The 19,068-nt window shown below is 33.2% G+C and overlaps 2 protein-coding genes across 2 annotated transcripts; one reads left to right on the top strand and one right to left on the bottom strand.

Annotated features, from left to right (window-relative positions):
* LOC18597797 (ADP-ribosylation factor GTPase-activating protein AGD7) lies at positions 2,919-6,740 on the top strand. Its single transcript, XM_007027018.2, has 4 exons — positions 2,919-3,983; positions 4,076-4,165; positions 5,709-6,210; positions 6,312-6,740. The coding sequence occupies exons 1-3, from the start codon at positions 3,171-3,173 to the stop codon at positions 6,207-6,209; spliced, it is 1,404 nt and encodes a 467-aa protein (XP_007027080.2). The 5' UTR covers positions 2,919-3,170; the 3' UTR covers position 6,210; positions 6,312-6,740.
* LOC18597794 (cation/H(+) antiporter 20) lies at positions 12,761-18,034 on the bottom strand. Its single transcript, XM_018120651.1, has 4 exons — positions 17,753-18,034; positions 16,633-17,658; positions 13,228-14,067; positions 12,761-13,120 (listed from the first exon to the last, which is right to left on the bottom strand). Exons 1-4 carry the CDS (start codon positions 17,930-17,932, stop codon positions 12,806-12,808), a joined length of 2,361 nt encoding a protein of 786 aa, XP_017976140.1. The 5' UTR covers positions 17,933-18,034; the 3' UTR covers positions 12,761-12,805.

Genomic DNA, 19,068 nt, shown 5'->3' with positions numbered 1-19,068 from the left:
AAAAAATAATATTAAATTACAGTTGATAATATTAAATGAATCTATCTTCTAAGCATTAAAAGTTAGAAATTATTGTGTTTAAATATTTTTTTACTAAAACAAATAAAAGTAAAAAAGAAAAAAAAACCCTTCAAATGTCAAAAACAATGTAGTTTTGACATAAGGTGCAAAAAAATTAATTTAATTAAGAATGACAAATATCAATCAATTGACCCAATCAATTATTCTACTTTTATATAATGAATTTGATGAATATTTATTAAAATTTAAATATTTAAGTATAAAAGAGATATCTATATACTATAGATTCAGGTTCATGCAACATAAAAGAATATAGATAAAAAATAATATTAAATTGTAACTAATAAATATTAAATGAATCTATCTTTTAAGCATTAAAAGTTAAAAATTATTGTTTTTAAGTTTTTTTATTAAAATAAATAAAGGTAAAAAACAAAAAAAAACCCTTCAAATATAAAAAACAACTTATTTTTGGCATAAGTGTAAAAAAAATTAATTCAATAGAAAACGAAAGGTCAAAAAAATAAAAAAAGAGTTCTAATTGAATGACACTTGTCATTCAATTGAAGACTCAATTGAAACAAATTGAAACATCCTACTTTTATATATATTATAGATATCTGATTAAATGCTTTGAAAAATATCATTATTGATTTTTTTCATTTTCATTTCCATTCTTAATTTTAATGTGAAAAGTAAATGGCACAATTATTTTGTAATCAACTCTTATTTATCATTTTAATATCCAAATAACTCCACCAGTGATAGTGGAAATTATTTTCCACACGATCATCCAAACAATAGTAAATATTTTCGACAATTTATCCAAACAACAAAAAATATTAAATTTTTCTATAAAATATTTTATACAAAAGAAAAATTTCACAGCAAGTTATTTTCTGGTTACTAAACGAACCCTCAATTGTTAAATTCTTTGCTCTTTCTTTCAAACATTTTGTTTTTGTTTCAATATAAAAAGGAAAACATTAGATTTAGAAGTAACAACCAAATATATACCTAACCTTAAAGATACTTAATTAATATAATTAACACTAGTCTATAAATAATTTGCCTTATGGAGAATAATCGAGGCATTTGAAATTACAAATTCAACATTTTTCAACCGTTCTTTATTTAATTCATACTTTTATATACTTTAGAGTATAAAATTTGAAATTGAAAGACAATTGTGAACTAGGTGACTGGCACTAGAGCTCCTTGGATTAGAATCAAAATGCAATAAATTTACGTTTGATTTTTGCTCGAATATACTGACGTTTAGCTCATCTGATAATATATTAGTCAAGAATGTAAAATTTTAATTTATTAAAAATTTAATCATTTTAGAAGGAATCATATATTCATCATCCTATTAAGTTATCTTTTATTTCGGGAGGAATGCGAATTTTCTCTCTTTTATGCTTTTGTTAAATGTTTTTTCTTTTTTCTTTCGGATTCATAATGCCTTCGTAGTTGAATGTACCTATAAAAAAAATAAAAGACCAAAGTAATCTCCACAAACCCTTAAACCCGAACATGCTACAACATATATAATTTTATTTCTCATTTGTGCTACAATATAATTTGTCATTTTTAAATAATTATTATATATATAACTTTAAATTTGTTTTGAGAGTATATGACAACAATAATTTTGTTGTTTTTTTTTTTGGACACAACTATAATTTTGCTGTTAAATGTTCTTACATTAGTTAAAATTAATAATTTAATAAATAAATAAATAAATGGTTTTTATATATTAATGCTTTAATTAATTTTATGTTTTTTTCTAGTATTTCTTAAATCAAACATTCTTTTAAGGAAAACCCAATTACCTAAAATTGAGAAAGCTCGTTTGAGGTCACGGTGTACTAGGAGCTCTCCCTCACAACATTGCATTTCTTTAAGATCTAAAAAGATTAAATTTAAAATTTTACATAAAAAATGATTCAATGATAATTATATTATATATTTTAAATTTTTTATATATAAAAAATAAATAAAAACTGAGATCAACTATGAACTATGCAAGCACGACAAGATTGCATGTTACTTTTCAAGCTTATTTCATTATACATTAGATGGCAAATAATTTTCTTTTTCTTGCATGTTATAATTGCAAATATTTTTTGTTCACAAGCCTTATTATACTAGTAATAAAATTTTCATCTAGATACATACCTAATTTTTCTTTATAGATATATGTAAAAAATTTAAACATCATAAAAGTTATATTTTTTATTTTAAATCAAATAAATTTTTATAATTAGTGATTAGTTAATTATCATTTACTTAAATAATATCTATCATTTTATACTTAAATGAGGTTAATGTTACATTAATACAAAAAATAAAAAATATTATATTAACATATCATGTTATCAATATGTCAACAGTTACAATAATGTTATGTGATGTAAAAGTACAAATGATATTTTAATCTATTATAGTTACTTAAACGTTAATCATAAATACTTATTTGATTAAAAATAAAAAATATAAAAATTTAATTAAAGTAATAAAAAATAAAAATTAAATTAATTTTAATTTTTTTAATAATAAATAATTGCTTTAGATATTATGTCAATTTCATACTACCATTTTTTTTTTCTTTTTCCAATTTCAATGCGCATATTTGAATGTAAAAAATTTCAGTCAAAAAAGGCTGAAAAAAATATTATATTCTCTTGTTTATTTACTAGTTTATTAAAAAACATAATCATCCACTTCCGGTGCACAGCAGCCAGCCAGCCAAGTGGGAGAGGACAGCTCTACGAAGTGCAAAAACGAGTCATAACTCATAAACCGAGTTGAAATTTTTTGACACGAACGACACGTGTTTCGTTAAGTTAAGGGAACTGAAATTTCCCCCTTTTTTTTTATTAAAAAAAAAAGAAACCCAAAATCGCGTATCTCAACAACAACACAACACCACCAGCCATCCCCACCCCTTACCCCTAAAAATGTTTTGACGGTGTCGGTGATCTCCTCCCCCAAGAATTTAGCCTTCCAGTAATTTTATTTTTGTGTTTTCTCTTTTTAGATCATTTTAATAGATCCATTTTCTCTGATCTTTTCTTTTTCTCTATCCTTTATCTTTTTTTCGATCTATTTTTTTTAAGCGAATCCGATTTAGATCGGATTCAGAAATGGCGGCAACGAGGCGGTTACGCGACCTCCAATCACAGCCAGGTAACAAAACTTGCGTCGATTGCAACCAAAAGAATCCCCAATGGGCTTCGGTTTCCTACGGCATTTTCATGTGCTTAGAATGCTCCGGGAAGCACCGTGGCTTAGGTGTCCACATCTCATTCGTCCGATCCGTCACGATGGATTCGTGGTCCGAGATCCAGATCAAGAAAATGGAATCGGGCGGTAATGAGCAACTCAACTCTTTTTTGGCTCAATACGGAATCCCTAAAGAAACCGATATCGTCACCAAATATAACACCAATGCCGCGAGTGTTTATCGCGATCGTATCCAAGCCCTTGCCGAGGGTCGCCCCTGGCGGGATCCACCCGTTGTGAAAGAGACTCTCAACGGAGGTGGTGGTAATAGAAAGCCGCCGTTGAGCGGTGGCGGCGGTGGTGGCAGGGGCAGTAATTATGGGAATAATGGAGGGTGGGATAGTTGGGATAATGACGATTCATTTAGATCTTCGAGCGATTTGAGGAGGAATCAATCGGCTAGTGATTTTAGAGGAGGGAATAATCATGGTGGTCAAATGGGAGGTGCTCCAGTGAGGTCGAGATCCACAGAGGATATGTACACGCGATCCCAGTTGGAGGCTTCGGCGGCGAATAAGGAGAGCTTTTTTGCGAGGAAGATGGCTGAGAATGAATCAAGGCCTGACGGGTTACCTCCTTCGCAAGGAGGGAAGTATGTTGGGTTTGGATCGAGTCCTATGCCTACCCAGAGGAATAATAATTCTCAGGGGGATGTTCTCTCTGTTGTGTCTCAGGTGAGAAGATTATTCAGTTCATTTTTTCTTTTAATCGGGTGATTTTTATGGCAACAGTTGTTAATTATTGGTTGAATTTGTGTTTGGTGCAGGGGCTTGGGAAGTTATCTGTAGTAGCTGCATCCGCAGCTCAATCTGCTGCAAATGTTGTCCAAGCAGGAACGAAGGAGTTCACCTCGAAGGTATTTTAGGAAATTTTGATTTCTCTTATGGTTGTTTTGCACGTTCACATTTACATTGATTAATGATGATATTCACTGTTGTTGAATCTATGTTTTCCATGTTTGCATGCTAATCTTCTTTTGGGTGCATAGACATTGTTTTATCTTTACATGGGTTTATACACTGTGCATGAATGAGATGCAATGCAGATTGAACCATCCTTTTTGATAAGTTCTTTCTGTGTATAAAGCAACTTTCAGCTAATAATATTTACATTGTAACCATAAATCTAATTGGGGGTTTATGATAAGTGTACAATTTGACGATCAGTGATGCATTCTGTCCATCAAAATTTGTTTTACCTGCAATACAGTGATATTTGCAAATACCTTGAATTGCAATTTTATCTCTGAGGATAATAATTGATGAATAAGATATGGGATCGTTGTGATTGAATATTGCTTCTTTACTTGCATAAGAATGACTATGGGGCTGTTGTTTATACCCTATTCACAATGAAGGGGTCTTATGTTGTCCATCAAATAAATATAGGCTGTCCGAAAGCAATTGATATTGCTGTCCAAGTGACTGAGCAAAAGTGCTTTGAGCAATAGCATTCATATCCCAACTGGGTACATGCTGTTATGGACCTTAGTAATGTGGGCCTTGAGGTGATATTAATATTGTCAACTATGCCTAAGCCTGCCCTGGCCTGCAAAATGGAATATTGTACAACCAACCTGTTCATAAGCCCAATGTTTATACTTATAATAAAAATACAATGTGTAAAAATATTTGAAGTATATAAGACCTAATATTTCTTATATTACGTTGGGTAAAATATATGTAAATATAATTAAACCATTAAGGTCAGTATAAGCCAAGTTGGTAATCTTCTGCCTGGTACACCTAGTTTCACCATCAGTTTCACTTACTTTCCATTTTTTTCGTCGTTCTCTACTCTTCTCTGTTCTTTTAAATATCCAAAGGCATTGTTAGGGTCAAGATGCTCCTTTAACTTTCTGGAGTCTTAATATTCTTCATTTCATTTTAAACTGCAAAACTGCTGGGTTATATAACAGTACCATGGAAGATATATGAAGTACTGATTAGAACCTTTGGGGTAGTTCTGTTTTATAAGAAAGCAGAGATATTTGAATTATTTCAATCGTTAATCCTTTGCCATCCGTTTGTTCCACATCCTATGGATTGTTTGTCTACTTTTAGTTTCTTTACATTTAAGTTGGAGATACACAAGCTGGTATTGTTTACCTGTTGCTAAAGATTGGGACTGTTTCATTCTTATTCTGCAAAGGAAATTGGTTTTTGACTTGAGGGTTGCTGTTTGTGGCCCTGAGCATCTACTACATTAAAGTTAGGCTCTCATTCCTGGAATTGATATTTTTTGAGAAACATATTGTTTTACATTTTGCACTTTGTTTTTGTTAAACTGTTGATGTTATAGTTGTAAGGTAATGTGTTTGCTTTTTTTTGTATTGCTATTTAAAAGGGTACGAGGATTTGGAATTAGATACACAGGGGCATGATGTACCTTTTTTGCAGGTTAAGGAGGGTGGTTATGATACCAGGGTTAATGAAACTGTCAATGTTGTCACTGCAAGGACAAGTGAGATTGGCCAGAGGACATGGGGAATCATGAAAGGGGTCATGGCAATAGCTTCACAAAAAGTTGAGGAGTACACTAAAGATGGCATGAACTGGAAGAATGAAAACTGGCAACGAAATGATAGTGAGAAGAATGGATATTATCAGGAGTTTAAACAGGAGAACAAAGGATGGAATTCTACTCCTGGAGGACAATCCTCTTCTGGTGGGAGCTATAATTCTTATAGCTCAAGTTCTTGGGATGACTGGGACTCAAAAGACAATAGGAAGAAAGATAGTACAAAAGTGACTGCTTCTCAAAGCAATGATGGTTGGGCTGGCTGGGATGATGCCAAAGATGATGGATATGATCATTTCTATAGTGGTGCGTCTGATAAAAAGACTGTTGGTCACAATGGAAAATCAGATGCCACATGGACGGGTGGAGGCTTTCTTTAAGGTTAATTTCTTATATATCCCCTTATTTTCTTTTTGCATTAGTCTCTTTTATGATCATGTTACACTTGTATACATAAATGAAATTATCTGATGTTTGGCCAGGTTGAAGTTGAATGATATTACAGTCTCTGAACCTTACCCACAAAAAGCAACTAGTACACAATTGATTCCTGCTGGTGCAATGCACACAGTGGATGGATAGAACTTTCTCTACCTTAGCACAGCTGCTAAGAATGTAGCTTGTGAATTAGATCTCCAAGCGGAAGGGGGGATGCTTTTCATGAAGTTAGTATATTTTTAGCAAATCTTTTGCCCTTTTTTTTTTTTATTTTTAAAAATTTTACTATGTAATTTCTTGGGTAAGTTTCGAGTTTGAGAGTAGTTTATATTTTGTAAAACTGTGGACAGAAAGGGTTAATCGCCCAACTGGAAAGAGAACTGGTTGTGAGTGTGAGGAAACATTATTTGTGACATGAAAATTCAAAATTGCTTTGGATCTGTACCAACTATAGTTCCATTATTTCTCTTTCATCCTTTTGTCGTGTGCTTGATCTCATTTTATTTTAGTTCTCATAATCTTCAGTAGTTTCTTTGATCTTTTTTTGAATTATTTCTTATTTTCTCCAAAATTCTGATGGAATTACTAGTCATGGAAAGATTGTTTTGCAAATTAACCTGGCCACAAGGCATGTTTCTTAATCTATCGAAGGAATGGAAACAAGTACATTGGTTGCTTACGCGTTAAGTGGTTCATGTTATAACTCTTGTCCGGGAAAATTTGAAAGCAGTGCCAGATTTGCTAGGACGTAAAAGTTATTTGAAAAACAGATCCAGGGCTATTTATTTGAAACTAATTAATGTTGTCCTTATTTTCAAGTTCTAGATTATGATTCCTGATTCAGTTTTTGGGTTGGACCTGAACCTGTTACAAGGCCTAAGATTCCTTGTGGCTTTTAGATTAACAGTGCCACGATTGTGCGTCCCATTTTACCATCACAAATCTATGATCATGTTCCATGTCTAAAAGATGATTTTAGACAGTGCCCTCATTTTCATCTGTTTCTTTTTGTCGTTGGATCACTAGGGTAGATGGAAAGATGCCTAGATCTGATCAAGTCAGAATATCTGCCATAGTTCCCAACTCTTCACTCTCTGTACGTACAGTTCCCTGTTAATTCCATAGGTGATGGGAGCTGCCCCTTTCCGACGAGAAGAATCTCTTACCCCCCTGCTTTGCGCTATCCTCAGCACTTCCTCTGCCACGTTGCTCTCTACCCTCTCTTCGCATTGTATAGATTCATTAGACCTAAACTCTGCCAACGCGAATTGGTCCAGTTCCTGGTAAAAACATTTCCTTCAGCGGAGAAAGAAAGCCGTAGATATTTCGTAAATTTTGGATAAAATTGTGTATGCTTATTGCCTTCTTCCTTCTGCTCCCAGCTGTTTGGAGGAACCTCACAAGAGTCACCTGAACTAATTGGTGTCCATGACTGCTGGAGTTGTGATGAAAGTGGTGAAGAGAGCCATCAGGACTAAATCGCAAATATTTCATCATTGGGAACCTGTTTGACAATTATGAGATAATTACATTAATTACTATGATGGTAATGGAGAGAATTATACCTTGGAATATGTAATTCAGCTACTATATTTGACCGGCATGAAAAATTACTAACTTTTGCACTGTAGATGAAACTGTTCCCTGCTAATTAGTGAAGTAGATAGCTTAGTACTTGATCATAAGAAACTTTTCATGGCGAAAGATTAGATTTTACTCACCTTTTTTTCCCTGCGAATGTTGAGAACAATGTGCCCCACCAACCCTTTGGAACGCCAAATGCCAACGACTCTCTCACGGGGATCATACACAGCATGGCCACTACAAACGTCCCCAAAATCTTCCCTGCACATGCCGTGGATATAGTAAGAGCCAAAGCCCCCACGCCTCTACGCCTCGAATTTTAGCCACGTCCGTCCTTAACCCGCTAGACGCATTGTAAAGCGGGAGAAGCAAACCCGCCACGAAGTCCTCAATCCTTTCTTTTAATTTTGCTGCGAATTCACCTCCTTTAGGAATCGTAAGTCCATATACAAAAGCATCGAAAATTGAATAGATTCCTAGAAGGTCAGTCATGAACCCAGATATCATTACCCCAGCTAAGGTTAAACATATGCAAGCTTCATCCATGACAGAGTCATGGTCTGGCGAGCGGTACTGCCGAGCAACCCAGCTCATCATGTGCCGGACAAGGATTAACATGAAAGCAACGAAAGCAACTCCAGAAAATAAGAACCCATATGGATATTGATGGGCTCTTGGTGCCTCCACCTGAGCTGTTGCCTGCTAGTGCCACGGCCAAGGCCAGCAATATACATGCAGCAACGTCGTTGAACGCAGCTGCAGCCACGGCAGTTTGGCCCACATGGGTTGTTAGTAGCTTGAGCTCTGCTAGAACGCGGGCGAGCACGGGAAATGCTGTGATGGAAAGAGCCACGCCTAGGAACATGAGGTACTCCCTTTCAAGCTTCCTTTAAATATATTTATCGATCTTGAGCAGCATGGTTACCCTTGAGGATCAATGCCATTGAAAACTGCCAAGCATGTACGACTACTATAATTTCAAAACCTAATGAAGCTTTGTTTGTCTTGAAAGGGAGGTAAATTAGTCAAGGGTTTATATGGAGTTGATTGACGAAGTGATCCTCTTTATTCAATGCCAGTTCTAGAAATGGAGGTAAATTAGACGAGGGTTTATATATTGGAACTTAATTTAATTGCTACTGTGTTCTTTAAATATATATATAATTTTTTCATCTTTCCCATCTTTGCCATCTATCAGCCTTCTCGTACACCTGAGCAGGAGAAATCAAATCAATTAGCAGGACTCATAAAAAATCCAAAATCAGACACAAAAGCCCTCAAAATCGGCAAGAGCCAAGCAAAGAGCAGAACTTTGATCACCCATGAGCCATAGTAGAGCCCAAAAAGAAGCCAAGGGTGCGAATAGAGAAAGAAATCCAAGAACCATTTTTCCAGCTCAGAATGGAATCTAGACAAAGTGAAATAACAAAAGATCATGTTCCCTCCTCACCTCGGCCTAGCAAGCAAATCCGCCATGTTGTTCCAGATCTAACAGTAAGTTGAATTTGCCACTGTTGAAGTTTATTGGTCAGGGCAAACAATATGCAGCACATGATTTCTCAACCTCCACGGAGCTATATCACGACGTTAGGTCCACTTGACGGCAGTGATCAAGAACCAAGTTGAATAAATTAATGTGCTATAACCAAATAAGTTTTATCAAGCGAATCGACACACAGATTTTTAATCTTTCAACAAGAAAAACCTCTACCAAATTCCTCTCTTAAGGTTTCAGCTTTAAGTTCTTTTGTTGGATTTTTTTTTCTTTCATCTTTGAGTTTAAGTCAGCTTGCTTTTCCAGTGTTTTTTGCGTTTTGATTACTAACCCCTTCCCTATCGATCGAGATTAACAACAAATGTTCAGTATCTAATTTGTCTTAGGCAGTGTAAAAGGAGGAAAATTGTTATCCACTTACAAGATGGCACATGTCTGAAATTGATAAATTGAAAAAAAATTTCAAGCACTAATCATGAGCTATCATATGAATTTGAAGACATCAATTAAGATAGCTATATAATTAATTATAAAACAATTAATTTATTGGCTAATTATGACACATAATTGGATCAATTACATTTTTTTTAGATAATTTAGAGATAATATATTAATTGGACCTAATGAAAATTCACTTATTGGTCACCGAATTTTTCTCTAAATAAATCAAGAGAATTTATTGATAATATTTAAATTTGACCAATAAAAATTTACCATCCAATTTATGTCTAAATAAATTAAGATAATTTAAGGATAAAATCCAAATTTGATTATCCAATTTATTTCTAAACAAATTAAGATAATTTAGAAATAATATTCAAATTTGGTCAATCAAAATTCAAAGGCTAAAAATTTGACCAATCAAAAAATCATCTCTGACTCATCATGATTCATCTCTAATTAAATTTAAATAATTTAGAGATAAATTCAAAGAAACTAAATTCTCATGAAAATCTCCCATCTAGCATTATAAATACAGTGCTCAACGAAAGCATCTCTAAAGTTCCACTCCAGGGTAAATCCAAGAATCTAACGATTAGATCAAGTTTTATCAAGTCATAGTACCTTAAAATAAATATTCATTCAAAATCAAGTCGTAGACCCTTGAGCACATATTCATTCAAGATTCAAGATTAAGTTATCCTTTAAGTTAATCAGTATAAATAAATTTGATATTTGTCTCATAATTTTTTAAGTCTAAGCCTGTTTGGCCTAGCTTTTTTTTTTTTTAATTTAAAAGCTATTATGAAGCTCTTATGAAAAATAATAACTTTTAAAATTAAGCTAAAATTGTTTGGTAAATTTCTTTTTATAAGTTCTTTTTTATATGTTATAATTTTGGTTTAAATTATTATAAAAGGGTATTTCTTTTTTTGATAGGGTAGTATTGTAATTATATTTAACAAATGAAGATATTTTTGAAACAAAAATAAAAATTCTCTTGTATTTTTAAAAGAAGAGAAGAAAAAGCTCCTCATAGGAGTTTTTTCAGAAGCTATTTTTTTTAAAAAAATTTATTCTTTAAAAAAAATTACTTTTTTTTAAGAATTTTTCAAAATTTATGTTTGACCTGATTTTTGCTTTTAAGAAGTAGATAAGCTGAAAAAAAATCAGGCCAAATAAGCACTAAATATATTGATCCAAACAAAGCTTTTGTTCCTTTAGCACTATCATAAATATTCCCTAAGCCATTACTGAAAATTCAAATCAGCAGCAATCCCCATGTGGTAAACATAAGCAGTTCAAGCTAGCTTGAGAAACAAACTTTCAATAAATATTAATCGATATGTATCAATTGGCTCTAGCTCTTGCACTGAAAGTTGGCTTTCTCAAATCTATTTGTGGATATCTAAAGGTGGTGGCTCAATTTTCCATTTTTTTTTAAGTTTATTTTTCAGTCAGGGGAAATGAAGAACAGATCATACTAGGACATGAACTACTAGTGCAGGTTTAGTTTGATACCTATTTTAAAACTCTTAATGGCATTTTGTGGATGAAGTTCACCAAATCAAGCCAGACCCACCCTTTGTCAATCCACCAATGACCTGAACTTTCTATGGAAAACAATTGTTTCAGTGACAAGAACTTTAAAAGAATTGAGAAATGTGCGTGCTTTTGATATTCTCGGAAAGTGAAGGCTGTGAGCTTTTTGCCTAACTGAAAAAGGCCTGTGAACCCTAAAGTGATCTTCTAAATTCCCAAGGTCACGGTCGAGAAACTGCAACGTGTTAGAAGTTTTTGGATTAGTTTTTAGATCGTGATCACCTTTACGATTGAAAAATATGGGTGGACATATTCCTGAGATAAGGGTTTTCTGTTGTTCTCAACTGTCCAATGTTGTAAGAGATTGGAGATGGTTGGTATATTTATTTGTGGCTTTTTTCCCGTCATTTCACTAAATTGATTATGTTAGAAATGGTCTTTGGGTTCCATGATCACTTTGATAAGAAACTACATAGTACTATTGCCAAAAGAATTTGGAGATTATGATACCAAATCTCGCTGATTCCCCTTTTAAATTTCTTCCAAATCTTTGCTTCTTTATTTCAAAAAGTGATTTCACGAATCTCATCTTGTTTTTAGGCGAATAGTGAACAAAAATCTTCTTCTTTTATATTATTACATCACAAGTCTGTCATCTTTTATTTATTATTTTTTAATAGGAAAATAGTAATGGAGCGTAAGTTCCTTCGGTGTATAACTCTTTGACGATGGACTGAGGTGATATGAGACGTGTATGAATTAGTATTTTAATCATGTTATTGTTTACTCAATTTTTCATGATTAATTTGTTAGCCAATCCTATCCTTTATGTTTTTCTATGTCAAGGTTTTGATCCAAAGTCCCATTTCAGGCCGTACTTGCATCAAGTTATACAAAACGCAAATTGCGAATTTAGAGTTGCATGTCCACGTTCTTACAAAAAGAATAAACTTCAAATAGGCATAATGTTCAAATAAATTCTTAAATTATTTGAGAAAATTTAAATAAATTTTTATTTTTTTATTGTATTCAATCAAGCTTTAATATTTTTATTTTGAATCAAATAAATCTTTACGATAAATGATTGATTAATTATTATTAATTAAAATATCATTTATTATTTTATATTCACATGACATTAACATGACACTAATGTGCAATGTAAAAAAACTCGTATAATCATCAATTATGATATATTAATATATCACATTATCATCAATTATAATATGTTAGTATGTCATGTTAACGTCACGTAGCATAGAATGACAAATAATATTTTAATTAAGTCAATAATTAATCATAAAAATTTATTTAATTCAAAATATAAATATAAATACTTATTTAATTTAAAATAAAAATATAAAAATTTAATTAAACATACTAAAAATATAAATATTTTTTTAAAATATTTTAAGTTGTTTACATTTTTTTTTTAGATATCATGTACTTCAATGTTTGATAACAGCTTTCTTCTAGTCATATCATCTTTACGTCAGTAACATCCTCTGCAACAACTGCATTTTGTTGTTGGATAACAAGTGTAGATGGCAACATTCCCCCGTCTGATGCCAAAACATCTCCTACATGTCCCAATTCTGCATGTTCTATGTAATTGTCTGCCAATTCCGTAGATGATGGGAGTTGCCCCTTTCCAACTACAAGAAGCTCGTACTCCCTGCTCTGTCCGATCGCCAACGCTGCCTCTGCGATGTCTGTCACCGCCTTCTCTTCATATTTTATAGACCCTTCCCACCTCCTTATGAACTCTGCCACCGCGTATTCATCCAATTCCTGGTGAAAGCATTCTCACAGTGTTAAAATATGGGAACCTTGGTAGATTTTGAAAAGAATTTGGGGAGATGGGATGGATAAGAGACAAAATGCACTACATTTTATACCTTGTCTGTTTTATTGTCATCATTTTGGAGGAACCTCACAAGAGTAACCTGAACGGGCTGGTGTTCAGCCATCATCCCACCAAGCTCTAGAGCTTCACGATCATCTGGCCCTCCAATGAACAAAATGCCAACTCTTTTGGGCACGACGGTGGCACTTTCTGCCACCTGTTCTGACCCCCTACCGTAGCCTCGGTCCACGAGGACGGCCACCGAGCATGGCGCAGTTTTTAGCACCCTTTGATTGACCCCTCTCCAGCCCTTGCCAAAATTCTCCATTGTCTCCTCTTCCACCCCTCTCCATAGTTTATGAAAAGGCAAGATGATCATTGCCACCCTTCTATCCTCTGCTACATGGCAAATATCCTCATGCATTGTCGACAATGTTGAGATGGCGGTCAAATGCCTGATACAGATTCTCCCAAGTTGGCCATACGCCTCGAAGGTAGCAGCAATTTGGTCGTATGATTTTCCTCGACGAAATCGGTTGACAAAGGGAAAGCCATTCATCTGAGCCTGTTGAACCATCACAATGGATGAGGATCGATCAGTGAGTTCAACAAGGTGCATGACGTAGAGCTTGAGCTGGGATTTCTTGGTGGTACGGATTGACTCGATGAGGTTGATGAGTGAAGGGACATTGCCAGGACCGTGGATACATGCCAGGATCCGAAGCTCATCTTCTGCGTTTTCAGCGGGGGGCATTGCTCGCTCCAAACGGCGTTGGGTTTGGGAAGTCATGCGAGGTAAAGGTTTGTATATGGCCATGACTGCCGGCGTCGTCATGAAAGTGGTAAACAGGGCCATCAGGACTAAAATTGCAAACATCTCATCGTTTAGAACCTGTTAGATCATTATCAGATAATGGTGTTAGTTTCCTAAGCACTAACTAGGATTTGCCAACGATTGACGACAACGCTCTCTCTTTTCTCCCCTTTTTCATTATCCTTTCTTTTCTTTTCTTTTCTTTTCGTTTCTTTTCCTTTTCCTTTCTTTTTCTATCCAAAACAAAAAAAAAATGTCACATGGCAAATCAATTGGCAACTCAGTTGATGGGGTTCCCTTGTCCCCACTTGGGGGACAGCAATTTATGCTACTTTAGAAAATTCACTTGTTTTCCTTCGTTTTAAGTACTTTACTCAAAAATCTTTTGATTTGTTGTATTATTAATAGTTTGAAGTTGAATGCTTGAATAAGTAGTAAGTGATCTTTTTATTATTATATAAATTTATGTGCTCATGATAATGTCGATGATAAATGTGATACCAAAAACCTCCTATGTTATCTGCTCAGTCGGAATCCCAAACGAATAAAGGTGACTTCACTTCTTCAGTTTACATGATGTAGGGGCTGGGCGATCATCATATTTCTTAAATGATATCAAGGCGAAGACGACGGTAAAAGAATTCTCTCCACCGTCCAAGAATATATATGCGAAACAAAAAGGTTGGAACCAGGCTCCATAACATAACTGCCACTTGCCCTCTTGCTCTTTAAAATTAAATTATTATATTCGTGATACATATGTCTGTATTTATATATATATATATANTTATATTCGTGATACATATGTCTGTATTATATATATATATATATATATATATAAATTTTAAAATAATTTAAATACGTAGAGTTTTTAAATTTTTGATTTACGTGATAAAATGATTGGGATAAACCGTTTTATTTTTCAAATAATCAATTTATATTAAGGGTGGATTGACTAATTAAGTACATCATGATATTATTATTATTATTATTGTGACTTTTACTTTATATAATTAATGAGATTGACAGGAGTGAACAGAACTTATAGACGATGTTACTCTCAACCATAAGTTTGGATAATTACTTAAAGATTAAAAAGACAAGAAGTAAAGATTAAAGAGTGAAACAAGGGAAGCATGGTAAGAAGCAAAGAAAATGTGAAGGCTTGGTGTGAGAGGTTGTCGTTAGCATAATGTGAAAGTATGAATTAAGACCTGAAGCCATCACGGCGGCCAAGCACCACAATGTCTAATCAACTGCACGCCTCTCCCTTTCCCTCATTTCTTGGCGACAAGGTTAACAAGGTTAATAAGGAATATGTCTGATGTTGAGTGTAAGGACGTGGAACGCATTAGTAGTGTACATCAACCGGCCTTGTAGCTAGCTAGAGTCTATTTTTAAGTTTCTCCACTTTCTTTTTCTCTCTTTTTTTATTTTTATCTTTTTCTCTTGCCTTTTATCGTTTATGTTATTTTATTCTATTATCTGTAATTCACCGTTGGAATGCACTTTATTTTTTAAAAGAGATTTATAAATTTACTAATTTAGGCAAAAAAAATAGAAACTACTCATTATCATTGTATGAAATTAATAGAAGATAAATTTTTTTATTTTCTTCTTTTAATTTATATTATTATTTTATTTTTATTATTTATTTTTTTATTTTTATTTTATTTACTCATATGTTTTAGGTTTTTATAAATTTTCTTCTCTAAATTTTTATTAACCACTAACTATATTCTTTTTCTTTCCTTTTTGTTGTGTCATACGTGAGTTCTATCTTTTACTTGTCATGTTCTTTTTTTTGTTATGTATATTTTATTTTTTATGATTTTAATATTAAAAAAATTAATAAATTATTATGTAATTTTTAAATATAAATTATAATATTACACTGTTGTTTAAAATTTCATCAATGTATCATTTTTTTTATTAAATATAAATTGGAATGTTGTACTATTTATATTTTGTACATTATAGTTTTATATTTAGTACTGTAAATTTAATTAGAAATAAAATAAGAATATTAAATGTTAATTACATTAACTTTTTTTCAAGTTTGATTTAAGAATAAGTTGAAAACAATTGACTAATTCTTAAAAAAAAACAACAAATTCTACACTTGAGCTACCAAACCTTAATGCTTCAACTCTTGAATAATAATAATTTGGATCAAAACATTCAAGACCCAATCATAAAAAAATAGATGTTTTTCAATATAAAATCAATAATTAATGAATTTGAATATAAAAAATATCATCTAGCCTAATTTTTTTAAAAGACAAATTTAAAGCTTCCTTCTCGTAATTTACATATTATATAAATTTAATAATTATCGATTAAATTCAACATATTAAATTTTAAAATTTTTATTCTTTATTCTTCTGATTTGACCTTTTAATAAAAATTGGTTGGTTCCGTCTTGATTACTACCCTCACTGTTTACTCATGTAGATCTCACGCTTTGTAGAGGGATAAAGTCCTTTAAGGGTGAAAAAAGGGGTGCTAGAAGAGGAGGAAAATGATGGGGAAACAGTAATTGAATAGTGATTGGAGAATGTAAAACCAAAGAAAGGAAGCGATGAAAAGTATATGCGAAAGAAAGAAAAGGTGCGAGTGGTTAATTAGGATAGTACAACTCACCTTCTTTTCCCTGCCAATGTTGAGAACAATGAGCTCCACCAATCCTTTGGTGTTCATCAGCAAACCGAGAGCTAATGACTCCCTTGCCGGAACCATACAGAGCATCGCTGCCACGAAAGTTCCTAGAATCTTCCCTGCGCAAGCTGTGGTTATAACCAGCGCCAAAAGGCCCCAAGCCTCTACTCCACGTATTTTGGTCACATCCGTCTTCAACCCGCTAGAAGCAAAGTACAGTGGAAGAAGGAGACCGGCTACAAAGTCCTCAATCCTTTTGATCAGTTTTGCTGCAAATTCACCTTTAGGAATCGTTAGTCCAAATATAAAAGCACCAAATATTGCATGGATTCCTATAAGGTCAGTAATGAACCCGGATAACATTACCCCTGACAGGGTCAAGCATATATAAGCTTCATCGATGGCAAAGTCATGTTCAGGCGAGCACTGTCGTGCCAACCAATTCATCAGGGGCCGGACTAGAATTAGCATGAAAGCAACAAAAGCAACTCCGGATATAAGAACCCAAACGGATATAAGCGGGTTTTTGTGGGCTTCACTTGAGCCATTGCTTGCTAGGGCTACGGCTAAGGCCAACAAGATCCATGCAGCAAGGTCGTTGAACGCAGCTGCGGCCATGGCGGTTTGGCCTACTTGGGTTGTTAGGAGCTTGAGCTCAGCTAGAATGCGGGCGAGAACGGGGAAAGCTGTGATGGAAAGAGCCACGCCTAGGAACAGTATGTACTGCCCAATACTTACTCTCTCCTCCCCATTGACAGCTTTATGGAGAAGTAATGAAAGTGCAGCTCCAAATATGAAAGGAACAGACATCCCGGCTATGGCTATGCTAAAAGCCTTTCTGCCGCTTTGACGAATTGCGGTTAGATCGAGCTCAAGACCCACAAGGAAGAGAAAGAAGAGAAGACCAATACTAGCTGCCGATTCCAGTATTGGTGTGCTCCATGTAGGGAAAACAAGGTGCAAGAAATCTTTGTTGCGGCCCAAAGCAGAAGGACCTAGCAAAATTCCACCCTGACAGAAAACATAACATATCATTTAACAACATAAAAAAAAAAAAAAAGGAGACAGAGAATCAATTACACAGTGAAATAACATTGAAACGTACTACTATCTCGGCAACCACTTTGGGTTGTCGGAGAGGTTTGAGTAGGACGGCAAGGAAGCGGCTGGTGAAAAGAACTATGGTTGTTTGAAGTATCAATAATGGGAAGGCATAGTTGAGAGGATTTTCGCCTTGCCAGACTCCATCTGAGCTGGTTCTGACAGAGGTTCCATTGATCGCCATTGTTGTGACAAGGGAAAAATTTATTGCTACACCTGATTTCTCTGAGGCAGAAAATTCGTGAAGTGGAGAAGGGTTCTTATAGAGTTTGACATGGAGGTGTTGGTGGCTCTGTTCCATGGCAATATTATTGGGGGGTTTCGTGACCCACTAATTTTGGCGCACTCATATTTATGGTGGGCCAAACAATACTTTATAATTGTCTCAAAGATGCTGCTTTATGATTAATGGGAAGTTTACCATATGGTTTTCTACCGCAACACATATAGATACATGGTATATATATTATTTTCGTGGTTGAGAATCCTCTCAATAAGAAGACCTTTTGGTAACGTTTGGTATAAAGAAAGTTGAAGCACATTTCCTGCAATAAATTCAATTAAATTGTATTATAGTATTTGTTTTGCAGCAGATCATTGCAATGTAAGATTGTAATGCAATCACATTGCAATCAAGTAATGTAATGTAATTGCAGTTTAAAATCAATGTAATCACATTACATTGCACTCTGTAATGTTGTTAAAGATATTTTTACCCTTCAACTTTATTATTTTCTTAAAAATATTTTGTAATGTTATAATTAAAATAAAAAATATTAAAATAAAATATATAATATAAAAATTAGAAATTAAAATAAAATAAAATAAATTAAATTAAAATTTATATAATATATATAAAAGAAATTAAAATAAAAATATATAATATAAAAATTATATTAAAGAAATGAAAATAAAATATATAAAATTATAATAAGAAATGAAAATAAAATATATGATATTAAAAATATATATAAGAGATGATATTATATAAAAATTAACAATAAAAAATACAATTATATTAAACTTGCATTTTAATAAACAAGGGTAATTCTGAAAATTAACATTACATTTCTAGTAAAGTACTTGTAAACCAAACGCTGCAATGTTATCTTCTCTACATTTTAATCATTATTTTGTTTGTATACCAAATACTGTAATGTTATTTTTCGTGTAATCACATTACTTACAATCATATTACCTGTAATCATATTGCATTATAAAGTACTAAACGCCACCTTTGTTTTTCCCTTCAATTGTGCTTGTAAGGCTTGAAATTACTTCATTTATTTAAAAAAATAATGGAAAAAGGTAAAAGTATGT

The sequence above is a fragment of the Theobroma cacao genome, chromosome 5 (assembly GCF_000208745.1).
Source record: "Theobroma cacao cultivar B97-61/B2 chromosome 5, Criollo_cocoa_genome_V2, whole genome shotgun sequence".
NCBI classification, from domain to species: domain Eukaryota; kingdom Viridiplantae; phylum Streptophyta; class Magnoliopsida; order Malvales; family Malvaceae; genus Theobroma; species Theobroma cacao.
Note: the sequence above shows the minus strand (reverse complement) of the source record. Positions and strands in the feature narration are given on the sequence as shown.